This window comes from Gopherus evgoodei, chromosome 1 (genome assembly GCF_007399415.2).
Source record: "Gopherus evgoodei ecotype Sinaloan lineage chromosome 1, rGopEvg1_v1.p, whole genome shotgun sequence".
Classification (NCBI taxonomy): domain Eukaryota; kingdom Metazoa; phylum Chordata; order Testudines; family Testudinidae; genus Gopherus; species Gopherus evgoodei.
Genome location: NC_044322.1, coordinates 202,169,046 through 202,187,772, shown reverse-complemented (window position 1 = coordinate 202,187,772; position 18,727 = coordinate 202,169,046). Strand labels below are relative to the sequence as shown.

The following is an 18,727-nucleotide window of genomic DNA, read 5'->3' as shown; positions in this document are numbered from 1 at the left end:
GGGTGTGTGTGTCAATGTTTTTGAACCCAAAGTTTAATCTTTTTAAAAATCTTTTCTTAGCAGCGTGTGTTTAAGCGCAATAGTTCAACTCTTATCTCCACATGGACCACAGTGATCTTACTAATGATGCTGAACTTTGATATTCTCTACAATGTGGATGTTAAAGAGGTAAAGTTTCTTGCTGGTAACTAACAGGAAGTGCTGCGTCCAGAAAAGCCACCAGTTTGGGTGGAAGGGCTGAATGATCTGACCAAAGGTATGAAAAATGAGTGAGGCAGAGAGTCTGACTAGAAGAAAGTGAGTGTATATGTGTGTCTGGTGATGTTGAACAGCAAAAGAGGGGTGACCTATGTTTGGTATTGGAAATCTGTATTTTCTAACATTTTTTCAGGGGAAGCCATTGGGACTACCAATCCTCTCTTATTAAGTAACATTTAGAATGGAAAACGTACATCAAATTTAGCTTATTTTTTAAACACCTTTTCTACTTCCTCCCCACTTGCAATCCCAGTGCTTCCCTACTACTCTGCTACTCGGGTTTTACTGTTAAACCCTGCTGAGAGCTGGTCTAGTCTACACCTAAAACTTTGGTTAACCTAGTTACATAGCACAAGGTTGTGAAAAATTTCATACTGTGAGCGCTGTTATTTAAGTCAACCTAACCCCACAGTAGATGCAGCTAGGTTGACAGAAGAATTCTTCTTGCTACTGTCTCTAAAATTGCTGTTGCTATAGCAAGTGCCTGAGTCTGCTCCATGGCACTACAGCCACATACTGTAAGATGGCAGGCACAGCAGAAATGGGAAGGTAGGAGGGGGTAGTTTAGTCTGCTATCAGATGGTGGACACCCCAATGGAGACCATGTGCTGCCGCTGCTGGCATGGCCATGCTATGTAACCTGCCATGTTACAGCATGTGGCTCTAGTGCATGCTCAGACTGGGGGTTGTGACTCCTCAGGGGGTCACAAGGTTATTACCTGGGAGGGTCACGAGCTCTCAGCCTCCACCCCAAGCCCTGCTTCACCTCCAGCATTTATAATAGTGTTAAATATTAAAAAAGTGGTTTTAATTTATAAGGGGGGGTGGTCGCACTCAGAGGCTTGATGTGTGAAAAGGATCACCACTACAAAAGTTTGCGAACCACTGCTCTAGTGCCATGGAGCAGACTTAGACACACACTGCGCATGCAAGGTCATACTTGCAGGGTGGGTCCCATGCCAATCTAGGAATTACTAGGCTGGCGGGTATTTCCAGAATGTGGGGGCAGCCACCCTATCCCCTTCCCAGCCTTGGGCTAGCTGCCTCCTCTGCTGTCCACCCCTCAGCCAGGTCTCATACCTCCCTCTCTGCCCCCCACGCTATCGCTCTGTAACAGGTTTTCTGCAGCGCCCCGCACAGAGGCCACGACGCTCCACATCGCTGCGGTACAATCAATGCCACGGGCCACCTCCCTTGCTACACAAACCCCGCCCCTCTGGCAGCTGGTGCGGCGCATGCGTGAAACCCGGCGTTGCCCGCTCTGCCTAAGGGACGCCGCAGCTTTGACAGGCGGCGGCGGCGGGGGTTCGCTTACCAGACATGCGCACTCCTGCCCTAGCCGTCGCCGTGCCAGCGCATGCGTAAAGCGAAGGCCGGCTCTGCTGTGACTGGGAGCCTTAGATCACTGACTGCGCACGCGTGACCTTCTTCGTCTGGCCTGGCCTGCTCTGGCGCTTCGCTCCATCAGTGCGCACGCGCCGTTCGGCCGCTATCAGCCTCTGTCGGGGCGAGTGCGCCTGCGCGACGGCCCGGCAGTGGCACCAGTCGAGCTCCAGCCCTTCTCCCCTGCCACGTACGGGCTGCGGCGGCGGCGGGTTCAGGCCGGAGCCGCGGCCTCCACGCACGTGCCACCGCACGCGGAGGAGAAGCCGGAGTAAGCGGCGGGCAGCGGGGCCAGCCGGCACCGCCCGGGCTGAATGGGGGCGGGGGCGCGCGAGGGGACCGGGCTCCGGCCCCTCACCCATCTGGTGGGGGGAGACCCTGTAAAATATCCCCCCAGCCCCCCGGGGACTCGGTCCCTCCCCCGCCTGGAGCCCCGGGCCGGGGGTGTTACTGCCCAGCCCTTCCCCCCCGGGCCAGGGGAGCCTCGGGGCCCCTCCCCCAGCACAGCCCGAAGTAGCGCTCCGGGGCGAATGGCCTTGGCTGCTGCTCCTGGGATCAGCCCCGCTGGAGGAGGGGAAAGAGGAGCCAGCTGCGGCCCCCCTCCCCGCCCCCAAATCCCTGTGAAGTTCACCTGCGTCTGGTCAGTTTTACTTCTCCAGAGCCCAGGAGCAGCTCTGGGGCTTGTCTACACGGGAGTAGAGCGCGGTGTGCCTGTTTGGCCTGATTCACTACCTCGCGCTCATTCAGAATCGGGCACTGTTAGGCCTAGTCTACACTTAAAAATTAGATCGACCCAATTTTGCACCCTGCGTGATGCAGTTAGGGTCACCCCTGACCTCTGGTGTAGATGTGATGTCACTCAGAAAGGTGGATTAACTATAGCACTAGAACAATGTAGGAAGCATCTATGCTATGGTGCTTTAGTGTCATAGCTGCAGTGCAATAGCTGTGCCACTACATTGTAGACGTTCCCTTACTCTATAATATGAATGTCCATACATGTAGTTAATAGGAAATAACTAACTTGCTTTTACTTCCCGCCCCACCTTATTCTGGTGTAAATTTCACAGACAAAATAGACAATCCCATTTTCATTTTGCTCTTCTGTTGCCATCACTTATCTTTTTACTTCAGTGAGAAAAGGAGTGTTTTGTCTTTTAAAGCTTTGTTTAGTAGGGCTTAATGTTTCCCTGCTCCTAGCTCTGCTTCTGCTATATGAACCTGCAGGCAAATCAGCGGATTATGATTTTCATTTGCTACAAAAATTATTGTGAGGTCACAAACTTAGAATGGATTTAATTACCAGATGCATATGGAAGATGGGCTATGAGGGAGAGAGAATTCTTAGTCATTAACAAATATGTAAGAAATTATGGAGATATATCAAGAACATTTTGGTGAGAAATTACCTTATTCAAATATGATGATTTTATCTTATTTAGAATGATTGCATTTTTAAGACAAAGTAGAGATAAGTTATCACTATCAGAAGCATATCAGCATTTCTTCATAGAATGTCTTTGCTGGAAAGCTGTTTCAAAATAAATCTGACATTCAGCTACATTGTAGACACACAGAAAGAAAATACATTGTGAATGCTGTACATATCAACAGTAAAACAACTTGCATCATTTTTTATAACAATTAAACAGATGCAATCGTTAGACTCTTACTTTTAAATCCTATATAATTACCTCATGCAGGGCGGAGAAGAGTTGGACAACCAACTGCAGTTAGAAGCTGCTTCTTCTCTTTTTGTGTGAGACATATTAAGTAGATTTCCATGAGTAATCTTAGCAAATAAGCTAAAGTGCTTAGGTAAACATTACTGTAGTTGATTTTCCCTAACAATGTATGTAGTAGTACACACTGTATATCTGGAGGCCACTTTTAGCCCTGGGGTTCAAGGCTATAGAGGTGATTCTTATGGTTGCTAGTAAGGTTAAAGTGTGATTCTCATGCCAGAGTACATTATGTACATACACATGCACATATATAATTTAAAAAAGTTAATTTGAGATCAAATTTGTAATTTTATATTCCTCATCTCCACTTCCTGGTTGTGAACGTGAGCCATTGGTGCTGCTCTGACATAATGAAGGAACGTTTTCAGAGCAGCATGAGGATTAGACAACTGGAGTCCCTACTACAAAGCTGAGTGCAGTGTGTGGAGTTATGCTACCCTGGCCCCACCCCCTTTTCCCTATATACAAAGAAGACAGCATTTACTGACTAGAGGGGGCTGGGATCTGCAATCTGCAATCCCTCTGTCTCCTTGTGAGTCTAGACCAGGATGGGCAAACTTTTTGGCCCAACGGCCGCATTGGGGTTGCAAAACTGTATGGAGGGTTGGGTAGGGAAGGCTGTGCCTTCCCCAAACAGCCTGGCCCCCAACCCCTATCCGCCCCCTCCCACTTCCTGCCCCCCTGACTGCCCCCTCAGAACCCCTAACCCATCCAACTGCCCCTGCTCCTTATCCCCCCCCTTATTGCCCCCTCCTGGGATCCCCAGCCCCTTATCCAACCCCCCTGCTCCCAGGCCCCTGACTGTCCCAACCCCTATCCATACCCTTGCCCCCTGACAGGCCCCCCAGGACCCTGCGCATATCCAACTCCCTCATTCCCTGTCTCCTGACCACACCCCTGTCCCCTGACAGGCCCCCAGGACTCCCATACTTATCCAACCCCTCATTCCCTGGCCGCCCCATCCCCAGAACCTCCGCTCTATCTGTCCACTGACTGCCCCCTGGGACCTCCCCGCCCCTTATCCAACTCCCCAGCCCCTTTACCATGCCACTCAGAGCAGCATGTCTAGCAGCCATGCCAGCTGGCTGGAGCTAGACACTCTGCTGCGCTGCCCTACAGGAGCGCGCAACCCTGCCGCCCATAGTGCTGCCTGTGCAGCCATGCCGCCGCACAGGAGGGGGGACAGCAGGGGAGGGGCTGGGGGCTAGCCTCCTGGGCTGGGAGCTCAGGGGCTAGGCAGGATGGTCCCGTGGGCTGGATGTGGCACGTGGGCTGTAGTTTGCCCACCTCTGATCTAGACAGAGACAGCCAGAGAGGTGAGAGTTGGGTTTGCTGACAGTTGTCTTCAACTTCAGTTAGGAGAGTGAACAAAATGTCACTGGATTGTTTCCTATCTCATTACCCTTTCCTTGTCTCTGTAGCAGGAGTCATTTACTTTTCACCTTTCTCTAGCAGCAGCACTATGGAGCTTTCAGTAGCTTCATTCTACCCCTAGAACAGTTGCTTGTTTGTAGAAAGGGAGTTGTAAATCTGTCACTTAGGGAAAGAGCCCATAAGCAGGGCTGGCTGCAGTGACCTACCAAAAGGGAATGAAGGTCTTCTCGTAGTGGGGCAGGAACGCATTTCTCTCTTAGCCACCTTTCCCTTTGTCCCTTAGCTCTCTTTTCTAAAGAGCAATCTGCCTTTCAGTGGCTGTGGCTCTCTGGCCATGATTGCCACTATATTTCCTCTTGTCCAGTTTGGTGGTTCTTCCTGTGGAAAAGTGACCTTAGCATTTCTCTGCTTCAAAGAATCCCTGTCCTCATGCTGTTCTGAGGACTTTCACTTAATGTCAGAGCAGCTCCAGCCTCCAATCAGGAAGTTGAGGCCTGGGCTATAATATTGCAAAAGTCAATCTAAAATGTAAACTTAATTTTTTAAAATCTATTTTGGGATGTTGAGGAGATAGAGGTTACTAGAACAGATGTTTAAACAATGGATGTGTATTTTGGGTGATGACCCCTTTTATCATGTCTATTTTGAAAGTGAATATCTAGACTGTTAGCAATTGTCAAGCAAAATTATGAAAGCTAGTAAAATATGTTATGGGGGAAATACAATCTTCACTGTTACTCAGAGTTTAAATACCAAATTGTTAAAGTAAATTCTTTCTATTTCTTCCCTGTAACCTGCCAAGTTGGGTGATATGAAAAGCATATAGCTGCAGTGAAGACTCGCAGTAAGTTAACTCTTCTTGGTTTTCTGATGCAGATTCCATGCCCTATCTATAATTGATCATTGATCAGCGTAGTTTCTGTGCATGGCAGGACATCTGAACGCCAGCTGGAAGTGAAGTGGGGAACCTGAAAAACAGTCTAGCAAATCTGTAAGACAAGGTAATTACTGTTATAAAAAGATATTGGTGGCAAGGAAGTAAAGGAAGATCTAGAGGTGATATGGATATGTCATAAAAACAGTTTTCATAGTACTTCTTTCCAATAACTTATGACATCTCACAAGCCCTGGAGTGTAAATTCCCCTGTTCAAAAAACATGAACAATGCCATAGCTGTAGTACAAGCTTCAGCACATTGCTCAGCGAGTGTGTTGCTCATCTGACCTGAAAGGCACTCTTAGTGCAGTGAAGAGGACTGTATAATACAGTAGTATGTGTTTCAGGCAAAGTAGTAATTTTCCAGCTGTATATTTTTATTTAAATTTAAAAAAAAATTAAGTGTTAAAGTCCAGACTTTCATCGAAGTTACAACTTCTGATCTGGAGACTTCTCTCTTAATATAGGAATAGTTATAAGCTTCAGAACTGCATAAGAAAGCTCTCTGTGTATTTAACTTCTCAACAAATTTGGAAATGTAAAAAAGGCTGAAAACAAAACTGAAATTTAAAAATAGCTTAAATGGGTTATTTTTTGCTTATTTAAAAAAAACACCCCACATTGTGAAAAATGATTTTGATGTAGTTTTCTCTTTATTGGTTGCATCCTAAAACGTGACACATGCATTAGGGATCAGATGTACTGGTTTTGCAGGAAAGCTTAAGTGTGATCTAGCCACTTATAATGAAACCAGTTTTTAGATGGCTCACTTCCTCTTTTTTGCATGCATCCAGAGTGACACACGTCCCAATTTGATCCTCCTACCAAACTCTTGTTCTGCCAGACTTCCTCCACTGTCCAAAACAATAACACACATTGTTGCTTTGTATTTTATCTACATTACTTGTAGCTGTGAGATACCATATTTATGGGTCCCATAGAAATAGCTAGAGAGATGATCATACATGCCTTTTTTATTTATCAAGGCAAAGTGCTTTTGCAGTGTTCCTAGTCTCTCTGTGAAATACGTCTCTCTCAAATACAAACAAATTATTTTACATGTAAATATATCTACTTGAAGGCATACATTATAACATGGTAAAAGCTACATTTTGAACAAAATGTATTTTTTCCCCCTTAAGCTTTATGGGCAGTAAAAAGCCTATATTTCATCTCAGAACTTTAAAATTTGGCTTAAAATACAGAGAAAAGATTGTTTTTAAATATCTCATTTTGTACATCTCCATTTTGCGCTTGAACAATTGTGAAATGGCTGATAAATTATCAATTGAGAGAACATAGTTTTGCATAGAAAGCTGCTCTAGGGCATATTTTCACAACAATGTTTTTGAAATGCAGAAGGTTACAGAACTGTATTGTATAGGACTGTGGTGGTTGTGAAACAAATTATCTTCTAAAAGATTCTGTGTAAATGTTTTTTGTTAACAGGTCTATAGGAGATCCACCATGAACGGACAGCTGGATTTAAGTGGGAAGCTGATTATTAAAGCTCAGCTAGGGGAGGATATTAGGAGAATTCCTATTCATAATGAGGACATCACCTATGATGAGCTAGTGCTGATGATGCAGAGAGTTTTCAGAGGAAAACTTCTAAGCAATGATGAAGTCACAATAAAGTATAAAGATGAAGGTAGGGTTTTCTTGTTAATGGTATTGATTAGATACAGTTTATGTGAGACTGCAAACTGCCATAAAACTCACCTTTTGAAAATTGCTTCTGGGATATTCCCATTCTTGGGCTATATAAACTATTTATATTATGAGATTATTCTAATCTATGAAAGCTGTTCTGTTGAGGCTATACTACGCATTTCTTCATGTACCTGAAAGATTAGAGGGAGGTTACAAAAAGATTCATTGCTCCAACCTCCTGTAGTCTCTTCTTTGCCACAGTAAGGTGTTGACATTGGCATCGTATCCGTGCTCTCTACTCGACCTTTTCCTGTCATCAGAGCTGTGGATGATTAGAGACATAATCAATGTTAACTCATTCTGGTCTTTTGATTTCTCTGTGGCAGCTGCCTTTTGTTGGAAGAAAACCTTATGGCCTTTCAAAAACGGTTCCAACAACTTTGAAAATGGCATCTTCTACTTTTGTCACTGTGCAAACACCTTTATATATTAGAATTCTGGAGCATGAACTAAACATGAATTCTCCACAGGGAGAGGGGCCATGTCCCGTAATACATAAGGAAACCCTTTGGACAGTTCCAGAGAAAAAACTTAAGAGGAATTAATTTTTTCCTAAGTACTTCCTCATCAGCAGTGATTGAACCATTGAACATGTTGGTTGGACTCCATGGGAAAAGAGGTCACACAATTACAATATATCTAATATATCCACACAAAATCTCATAGATTGATATAACCTCAAAAATGAAAGTCTGCCACTTCAGTATTGAAGAAATCAGGTGTATTTGTTGGGGGAGGGTAGGGGAGAACCAATTGGATAGCACTGTATTTGAGTTCAGGATTGATGGTAAATATTGTGTTTTGAGCTGACCCCCCTACCCGCAGGTGCCTTTTGCCAGTGAATTAGTTGTGGAGATGTTTATGTTGCTAAGCTACTCCTCTGAAGATAATTTCCGTTTCCAATAAAGTGACAACAGCACCATGCAATAAAACAGTTGTTCTTAATTTAAGCTAGAACCATTTGTGAAGGGTTCTAAATGAAGATGGAGGTATTATAGTCAGGGAAAATACTTGAACATGTAAATTCCATTTTGAAAAGAGGCTTGCTTCTGTTTGTATTTTTCCACTGTATACACTGTAGATTTTATAATCCCTTTTTGAGATGTTGAACCAATTGGGGCAGTAATTGTGCCACCTTGATTTAATGGGGTGGAAGTCAGAGATCTTTCAGGATTTATACATACTGTCAAGGCCACACACTACAAAAAAGAGGGAGAGGGGAGACCAAGTAAAAGTGGATAATAGTACATGGTCTTTTGCTCATGTGAAAAGACTTTTCTTCTCTCAACTAAGAAACCCTTCTCCCACGCTTACCAATTAATGAATCATAACAGCCCTTCCCACTTCCTAATTAATAAATACTGTGCTATTGCTCTTAAAACATTTCCTGTTTTAAAATTGATAGAAATTTGTTGTTTTTCATTTTATTTTTTGTGAATTTAGTGTTTTGTTTTATCCATTTTATCTCTGTGGGTGTGGGAAAGGTTGCGGTCCTACCACTGGGGGGGGAAGCGGGATGGGGGATTGCTTTGCAATCCCCCCTGCGCTCATTCTGCAGAGGTGACTTCTGTCCCAAGGGGCTGGGCCAGGCTCCCTGCTGTGGGCATTGCCTTGCACATGGGGTTTCAGGACCACTCAAGTGTGACCCTATGTGCTAGGTCGTGAAGTCTGGATTGGGGAGCTGGGCTCAACCCTGCTGCAGCCAACTGTGGGGTGAGTTTTTCATTTTATTTTATTTTGTGTTTGCAAAATAGACATGGGTTGCTAGTTACTGATAACCCAGAACCGTATGATGTTGCATTCATATCGATCAGTGTGCTAACAAAGGGGGGTCAAGTTACAAATGACTGAATCAGGCCAGAGAACAGAGTAAGTTACTACTCAAGTATCTGCCCTAATGGAGGGAGAGTAAAATTGTGCTGTACTGGGGGAGACTTCAGGTTGGGATACTGTTGTATAGTGGCCTCCTTCAGCATGCCCCACATGGCCTGAGATGGTGCCCTGGCTCAGTTTCCCTCTCAACCTTTTTAGTTCATGGCCCTCTGGGGTTGGTGTCAGGATTCAGGTAGGTTTCTTTGACAGGTAATAACTCTTTTAGTTGTGTTTTCAAGGAACCAGGAGTCTACAGCCCTTTTCCTAGGGTAATGTACAATTCAGATCCCTACCCTTAACGATAGTAGGGTATTACCTTCCTCTTGGAGCTGGATACAATTAAAGCAGCCTCTTCCACCTTGCCTCGGGAATCCACAGCTCTATCTCAGAGCATGTTTAGGATAAAAAGCACTTTCACTCCAGGATTGGGTTAGCTAATTAAACAGGTTTCAGAGTAGCAGCTGTGTTAGTCTGTATCCGCAAAAAGAACAGGAGTACTTGTGGCACCTTAAAGACTAACAAATTTATTTCAGCATGAGCTTTCGTGAGCTACAGCTCACTTCTTCGGATGCATAGAATGGAACACACAGACAGGAGATATTTATACATACAGAGAACATGAAAAGGTGGAAGTACGCATATCAACAGGAAGAGTCTAATCAATTGAGATGAGCTATCATCAGCAGGAGGAAAAAAACTTTTGAAGTGATAATTAAGATGACCCATAGAAGGTCAAACAGTTTCTCCTTCCTTTGGCTGGGTTAATGTTCATTCCTTAGATTAGGAGTTTCTATCTCTCTTCTTGGGGTGGGCTAAACGACAGTCTCTCTCATTTGGGATCAGGAGTCCTCAGCCCGCCTTCCCTGTTCCTCTCAGTTGGCTGAAAGAGACAGAAGCACTGCTGTACCCTACACTACAGCCCTTCTTGTCCCAGGCCCTTAAAGAGAGCATAGCCTGGGTTTTCTCTGTCTGCTAATTCCCTTGGGACTGCTTCCTTTCTCTTGCTCTGTCTTTGGCCGCTTCTAGGCCCTTTTTTTGGTTCCAGCCTTCCTGAAACAGGGTTCTCTGTCCCCCTCTGTGCTTAAAGGCTAGTGTAGCCTGTTACAGAGGTATATGGTGGAGAGCTCATGAAGTCAGCAGTAAAACATGAATTTCTAAAAATTAGAGATTGTCTAACACAAAAAGTATTGCACCCAACATGTCCAAAATAGTTGCCGCCTCATGATAGATAATGGAAAGTTGGTGGGTACATAGGGACCAGTGATCGTGACCTGATCATATTCAGTGTGGGCAGAGGACAGTCTCAATCCGTAACATATCAACTTGATACTTCAAAAAGGCTAATTTCCCAAAGATGTGGAAAAATATGAGAGAAATTGACTGGGAGGAAAAATGTAGATAGAAAAATGTGAATGAAAACTGAGTGTTTTTAAACAGGAGTTTATTAGATGGCCAAAATTCTAGTTTCACAAGAAAGAATACAACTTTGGCAAAAAGCCTGTCTAGATTCAGTAGTGAAGTTAAGGCAGAAATTGGAAATAGAAATCAGTATAAATTAGAATTTATGAAGTGGAGAAAATTAATAAGGGAAGCTAAAGACATTAGGGGAGAGGCCACGGTTAGCAGTACTAAGGACAATAGGGAGGTGTTTAAGTATACAAGGAACAAAATAAATTCTAGCTATTGTATAGGACTGTTACCAGATAGGGTAAAATTGTTTGCAGAAAAGGCAGAAGTATTGATAAATATTTTTGTTCTGAATTTAGAAAGAAACAGGATGATATACTCATTAATAAGGATGATATACTTTCCAGTCCAATAGTAATTTAGGAGGATATTAAATAATACCTACTAGTGATGAACATTTTTAAATCAGTGGGCCTGGATGACATGTACCCATGAGAGTACTGAAAGAGTTCATCTCTGGCCTGCTGATAATTTTTAATAAATCTTGTAATACTGCGGAAATTGAAGAAGACTGGAAGAATGCTAATATTATACCAGAATTAAAAAAGGGCAAGCAGGATGACCCAGGTAACTATAGGATGATTAGCCTGAGCTCAGCGTTGGGCAAAATAATGGAAGACCTGATCTGGGATTCAGCTGATAAAGAACTAAAGGATATGAGTAACGCTAGTCTGCATGGTTTTATTGAATATAAATCTGGTCAAAGAAACCTGATTTTATTCTTTTTGAGATTACCTTTATCAGTGAAACATATAACTGTCATACAACAGTATGATTAAAATTTTACTATATAGTGTCAATAAAGCACGTCAAATAAATCAAAAAGTAATTGTCAGTGGGGAAATATCATTGAGTTGGGTTGCTGCTAGTGGAGACCTGTTGGGATTGGTGGTAGGCACGACTCAGCATTTTTTTCACAATGATGTGGGAGTAAATGTTAAGTCATTGCTGATAAAATTTGCATTTTAAACAAAGATTGGAGTGATAAATAATGATGAAAGGGCAGTCATACAGAGTAATCTGGATTGCAAGCTAAACTATCCCATTCAAACAATGCTTTTTATTGCAGCCAAATGCAAAGTTATACATCAAGGAATAAGGAATACAGGCTATACCTACAGAATGGGGTATTGTATTCTGGAAAGCAGTGACAGAAAAAGACTTAGGATTCATAGAGAAGAAGCAACTGACCATGAGCTCCCAGGGTTTGGCAAAAAGGGCTAATGCAATCTTTGGATGAATGAACAGGAGAGGTAATGACTAGGAACAGGGAGGTGATTTTACCTCTCTATAGCATTGGTGAGACAGATACTGGAATGCTACCTACCGTTCTGCTTTCCACATTTTAAAAAATATGTTGAAGGATGTTGGAAAAGTGGAGATGATCCAGAAATGGGCCATTCAGGGATTGTCGAAAGTGCCTTCTAGTGAGTGACTCAGAACTGTCTGTTTAGTTTATCAAAACAGCAGATGACTCTTGGACCACTGCTGTAGTCACCAATGCAGTGCCTGCGGGTGCCATGGCACCCACCACGGCATTTATGTGAGCCCACCTACTGACAAGGGAGAAGCGTGACTGCCGAAATGCCGCCGAGAAGCAGCAAGGCCAAGAGGCGTCGCCACTTCTCAGCGGCATTTCGGTGGCTGGTCGTCCGGCATCCACCACACTCTTCTGGGAACACGAATATGCTATTGCAACAGGAAGGCTGGTGACCACTGGACTAAAATGTACATTTTCACTTAGAAGAAAATATTAGGTACTAAGAGGCCCTTTAATCTCGCAGAAAAAGGCATAACAAGAACTAACAGCTGGAAGCTGAAGCCAGACAAACCCAAATTAGAAATTAGGCACGCATTTTTAACAGTGAAGGTGACGAACCACTGGAACAAACTGTGAAGAGTTGAGTCTCGGTCTCTTGATGTTTTCAGATCAAGACTGGCTGCTTTTGTGGAACATAGGCTTTCATCAGACACAAGTTGTTTAGCTCAGTACAGGGGTGTGTGGTTGAAATTTAATGGCCTGAGATATACAGGAGATCAGACTACATGATCTAATGGTCCCTTCTGACATTAGAGTCTTTGAATCCCTGAATAAATAAAAAATATTTTTGGCCTCTTCCTTGCCTCAGTTAATATCCTCAGGTCATAGTCCCTTAATGAATTCTGGGATCCATCCTGCTCCAATAAAAACTGGGGTTTCCCTACCTCTTTTCAGGGCGCCCCTTGAACTCTTTCCCTCCTTGGCTTTGTGGCTTTGCTCCTTCCTCCCCCTCCCATCCAGGAAAAGCAAAAGTAGCTCCAGCCTCTGCCCCTCCCACTTTCCTTTCAGGAAAGGAACAAGGCCTTGGGAGCTGGTCAGACACCTGCCTCATTCCCTGCTATTCTTGTTAATGAAAGAGTGGTACTTGGGCGTATCTGCCCCTTTCTTGCACTCTCTCCTTGATTCATTGTCCATAATCCCTATTAGTTCTGGCAGAACAGACTAGTAGGAATTTGTCCCTGTAAACATGTATTTACCCAATAGATCATAATAGCTATCCTAGCAAATGAGCCATTCCACACTCACACTCTTCGAATAACTGCATATGAATCCTTTTGTCAAATGTTCATTGAATGTTACAAAATTTGTTCACTTGTAAGGCTGGGACGTTGTGACAGGAGAGTGGGGAACATAAGTTGGCTTGAATATGAATATTCATTTCAATAATAAATCTTTGAAATATCCTTTTGCCTTTATCCCACAGTAAATTTTCACACTCTCCCCTTGATCTATATATTGTGACTTCTTTCTAAAAATAACCATTTTGTACCTTGGTTGAATAATAGGAGATACTTGACTAAGCAAAAACTTTACCATCCAATCTCTGCATTCAATCACCACAGTTGCAGATGCAAACTATCTGTATAGCTCGATTTGTTTAATAGTTACTTATGTGATTAAAAAATGAGAGAAACTTAGAATTCGTGCACACTTGTACGTCTCGGCCTTCACTATGGAGAGAACACTGGGAGGAGACTGTAGGTTTTATCATAGATCCCAAAGCAATTATGGCTTCTCTTCCACTTCCTTCTCTTACGCGGTGGGGTGTGTGTGTGTGCTGGCAGTAATGAAATTGGCTATAATCCTTCTTTTGAAGCACAGTCAGGATGCTGAAGAGAGAAGTGGTCAGTAGAAGTCTATTTGTGCTGTTCCCTCAGAACTAGGGTAGGGAGGATGACCCAATACAAGAGCAGGAATCCTTAGTAACCTGCACCTTTTAAAAACAACTCCTTATGGTTAGAGATCAATTGAAATATTTTTCCTTTCAGTTTAACTTCTAAAAATTATGGTTATTCTGTTTTTATATTCTTAATTGCATCTCCTTTCGTGCATGGATGTCATCTTTTCACCTTATCTCAGTCTATTCCTGATGCTGCTGTGTCTTCACAGCAAACTTCGATGGGTTTCCCCACATGACTTGTCTGTTGTAGGGAGTAAACTGTAATATTTTTGTGCTGGAAATCTTAACCTTCCTGGGCACACCAGAAGAGGGCCGTAGAGGGTGGTGCCCTTAGACACTGTTCAAACAATCAGACAGTGGGAGTAGAGGAAAATGACCAGTTCTAGGGAGACTTACTAAGTTCTCTCTAGGACTGCAAATTCCTCTCATGGCCAGCTGTGAATCTTCTTGTGACATCAGAAGGTAGCCCCTAGTTCCCTCCGGACATGCCCAGTGGTATGCTGTGTGTTTGCGTTGACAGAGCATCCCTTACATCCTGCCAGAAATATGTCTGCTATCTTTGGGGCAGTGGTAGAATATAAAGATCTTTGGTAGCAAGCACTGCTGCCTGTTGGCTGTGCCAAACAATTCCTCCAACAGCATCAGCAATAGTGGGGCTGGGAGTCTGAGCCTGAACTGGGATATAAGAACAGTAGCCTTTGGAGACAAAATACTAGGTAACTTTAAAAAGTTAACCATTTGGGGAAAATACCAAAACAAATTGATTTGATATTCAATCTTTTTTTTTTTTAATTTAGAAAGTGATAACTGAAAGCTAAAAAGGCCATAATCTTACATTTTGTTACATATGGCAAAATAAAAATTTCCAGTAAGTTCTCAGAATGTATTGGGGATAACTTCTTGTTTTGCAAACTGGAGGAAGTAACTAAGTGGACAGCCATTGTTACAGGCTTGATTCTGCCTAACAGGGAGGAATTGGTTGCAAATCTTACGGTGGAAGGCAATCTGGCTAGAAGTAATTATGGAACAATAGATTTCATGGACTTTAAAAAAGCCCGAGCCCCAACAAGTCTAACGCCAGCCTTGGTGATCCTGTAAAAACAGGTTTGTGACCCATTTTAGTGTCCTGACCCACATTTTGAGAACTGCTGTTGTAAATGCATTGACCTATTTAGATCTTCCCAGTACTTTCATTGTGGAGATGCCTGGAATGTTACCAGGCATTTCCTCAGGTAATGAATTCTTAGCTTTTTGAATGTCACTATAGTGCCTTCTGTTAATGATGCGTCTCTGAGTTGATCAGCTTCATGCTCTGCTCAGAGAATGCAATTTCTTGGATTATTTAACCTATTTAATTCTGGCCTCTTGACCCATTTTTTTCACTTATGACATTTTGTTTTTGCAATGAACAGAATTGGGTTTGGTTTACACAGTCTCTGGTTATTGAGATTAAGGATTTTCTGCCCCAGAAAATAATCATGATAGAACTTTGTCTACTAATGATGTTCTCGATCACTGTTCTGAGCAATTTGAAATTAAATTAATCACTAGCTCAATGGGTATGTCTTCACTAGCAATGTTAAATTGCTTCCATGGCAGCACTTTAACGTGGCTGTGTGGTCATGGCACCAGCGACCATTAAAAAACCTACCTTCATGAGGAGAGTAGGTGCCAGCACTGGTGCACTGTCTATGCTGTCACTTTGCAGTGCTGAAATGTGCAGTGCTCGGGTGTGCTTTTTCAAGAAAGTTGCAACGCTGTAAAGTGGCAGTGTAGACAAGGTCTAATTCATCCACTCTGTGATTGTATGTGGAATTTAAAATCCTTCCAAAAGTATGGTGTCTGTGTTCCATCTAAATGAATTATTCTGCCAATTTCTCTTCCTTTTCCTTCATGCATATCTTGTTATATGTTTAGTCTAAAACTCTTTTGTTTATGGAATAAACCAGAGATGGGAAAACTATGGCCTGAGAGCCACATCCGGCTCACAGGACCGTCCTGCTTGGCCTGTAAGGTCCCAACCGGGGAGTGTAGCCCCCAGCACCTCCCTCGCAGCCTCAGCTCGCTGTGCCTGAAATTAGAGTATCTTAAAAAAAAGTACCACCAAACTTACCTTAGTAATTTCTTAAATGCTCTCTGATTCATGTCTCTCAGTCTCATAATTTGGGTGGAAGGAATATTTTTCCTAATCTGATTTAAATTGCAAATTATAAATTACCTTTGGTCATGTCATTAAGACTTAAGAAAGGATAGGGTTATTTAAAAAAAAAAAGTGTTCTTAACTCTATGCATTTTGAGATTTTACATTAGCCCATAGTTGTATTTGTCATGTACCATGTTTGTAATGTAATATGTAACAGTTTTTTTCTAGCTGCTTTAAAACCAAATTTAACAAGTTATGATTACAGTTTCTAAAAAGCAAACATCTTATTTTAAACAGTCATTTGAATTGTAGATGGGCATTGGGCCTTTTTGTGTTACTGTTCAATATTAACTATTTTTTAAAAATTCTTTACAGATGGAGATCTTATAACAATTTTTGATAGCTCCGATCTTTCCTTTGCAATTCAGTGCAGTAGGATACTTAAACTGACATTGTTTGGTAAGTACCGATGTTTTGGGGATTTTATTTATTTATTTTTTAATTCAGGCAATAGGCTCTCTTCTTTGTATGCTGGTGACATTTCCTTCCATGAAGGCTGTTTATAATGAAAAGGATGCCATACATTTAAAAATTCCCTTGCTACCTGAAATAGCTTTCCCTACTGTTACAAGAGACATCTAAGCTTAAAGAAACTACAGGTTAGAAGGAGAAATATTTTTGCAGGTTTATTTAATTCATTTGGCAGAGCATTGTGTTCAGGGAATTTCATTGTTTTCTCCATATAGCCATTCACTTTCCCTGGTTTGTGTGGGTCTTCCAGACAGCAATGTAGGACACAGAAGCATAAGAAATAATAAAATGTGATTATAAAACTACAAAAAAGGAGCATCAGACAGGTATAATACAGAAAATTCTAAACTCATTTTCTTGTTTAAAAAATTGAGTAGATTTCAAGTTAACTGTCTCTCTTTAAGGAGCTGTTTTTCAGCGAATTGCCACTGTTCAGGCAACTGATCAGCTTGAGATATAGTGGTCGTACAGCAGTAAGCATTCTGTCAAGAGACATGAGTCCTTGAGCGCTACTGTGGTACTGGCTTTGAGCATTCTGTCCTTTTGTTAATTTTATTGTGGAGCAGAAAGAGTGAAAATCTTTTCCATTTTGATTTGTGATAATTGTATTGTACCCTGCACACACACTCAGGAAATACAGTGGAAAATGAATTGAGCCCAGAAGGCAGCCACTCTGGTGCTGGCAATGCATATAGACCTTCTCTCTGCTTCCACTGTTAATAGGTCTTCTCCAGTGGTGCTTTAGGCTTAAATTAAGAGGAAAAACTGGGGGACTGTAAGCATATCTAAAGAGTTTGACTCCAGAGGGTATATCGACATAGGGATAAAAGAGCAGCGGCACAGCCGTGGCTGGCCTGGATTGGTTGACTCGAGCTCGTGGGGTTTGGGCTCGGACTGGAGCCTGATCCCTGGGACCCTTCATCCTCTGAGTTTTAGGGCTTGGGCTTCAGCCCGAGTCTGAACGTGTATACAGCAATTGGTCAGCCCTGGAGTGTGCGCCCAAGTCAGCTGACAAGGGCTTTTTTATCCCTGTGTAGACATACCATAAGTGAACAGAAAAACATGAGAGAGTTGTGGTGGAAAATTTTTGTTTGTTCATGCAAACCGTTTCTTACATGTAGGTTCTTATCACAGCCTTTTCTTCGAGTGATGGCGCGTGTGTATTCCACAATAAGTGTGCATGCTCACCATGTGCACTGGTGCTGGAAGTTTTTCCCCTAGCAGTACCCATAGGGAGTGCCCTAGTGACCCGTGGAGTGGCGCCTCCATGGCATGGTATAAGGGCACTGCGCACGCCCCCCACTCTCAGTTCCTTCTTTCCACCAGAGAAGGTGCTTTGGAACTGCTCTGCTCCAGCTTTGCTGTAGCTCGTCCCCAAAACTGCTTGCTTGTTCAGTGTATGGTACCTGTAGTTAGTTCAGTTAGTTTAGTTTAGCTAGAGCACCCAGGCCGGCATGCCCCGTGCCCTGGGTTTTAAATCATGCGACACTTGTAGGCGAGCTAGGCCAGTGAGTGATCTGCACACGGACTGTTTACACTGTTTGGGGGAATGCCATCTCAGCGATCGCTGCAAGATTTGCAAGTTAGTTAAGCCTCGGAGCAAGAGAGAAAGAGACATTAGGCTCCGGGCTATTCTGATGGAGTCGACACTGACTCTGGCTCTAGCGCGCCGCTCCAAGTCGGCACCAGGCACTGCGGTGTCAGTGCATGGGGACTCTTTGGCGCCATTGACTCGTTGGCGCTGCTTCCCGTCCACGGGGCACGTCAAGAAGGTTAGGAAAAGGCCTTCTTTGCCGTGGCACCGGAGTAAACCTGGGACAAGCTAGGCCTACATTGGGCAGTCCTCGATCCCCACCAGCCTCTAGGCCTCTAACTCAACTCGAGCGGAGTACCCCAGCCCATTTGGAGCAGGCCTCCCCGGATGTCCGGATGCCCTCCACACTGGAGGCCCTGCAGGCAGCCCAGGACGTTATGTCCATGCCAGTACCAGGAGCACCACTGATGTCGGTACCGAGCTCCAGAGGCAAGCTGCCGCTGGGATCTCTGCAGTCACCCCTGGCTTGGTACTGGTCTCGGTGGTGGGA

The 18,727-nt window shown here is 43.4% G+C and overlaps 1 protein-coding gene across 5 annotated transcripts in view; it reads left to right on the top strand.

Moving 5' to 3' along the window:
- The first annotated feature begins 1,740 nt into the window (after window positions 1-1,740).
- TFG (trafficking from ER to golgi regulator) overlaps window positions 1,741-18,727 on the top strand; it is a 37,287-nt gene continuing 20,300 nt past the window's right edge. For 2 of the 5 annotated variants that reach the window (XM_030582940.1, XM_030582934.1), the window contains exons 1-4: window positions 1,741-1,912; window positions 5,637-5,761; window positions 7,146-7,347; window positions 16,488-16,571. In XM_030582940.1, the coding sequence (XP_030438800.1) occupies window positions 7,164-7,347; window positions 16,488-16,571 (268 nt within the window). In that variant the 5' untranslated portion in view covers window positions 1,741-1,912; window positions 5,637-5,761; window positions 7,146-7,163. Of the gene's footprint in view, window positions 1,913-3,366; window positions 3,401-5,562; window positions 5,605-5,636; window positions 5,762-7,145; window positions 7,348-16,487; window positions 16,572-18,727 lie in introns of those variants that run through there. The other 3 variants (XM_030582905.1, XM_030582923.1, XM_030582914.1) reach the window with 3 other exon arrangements.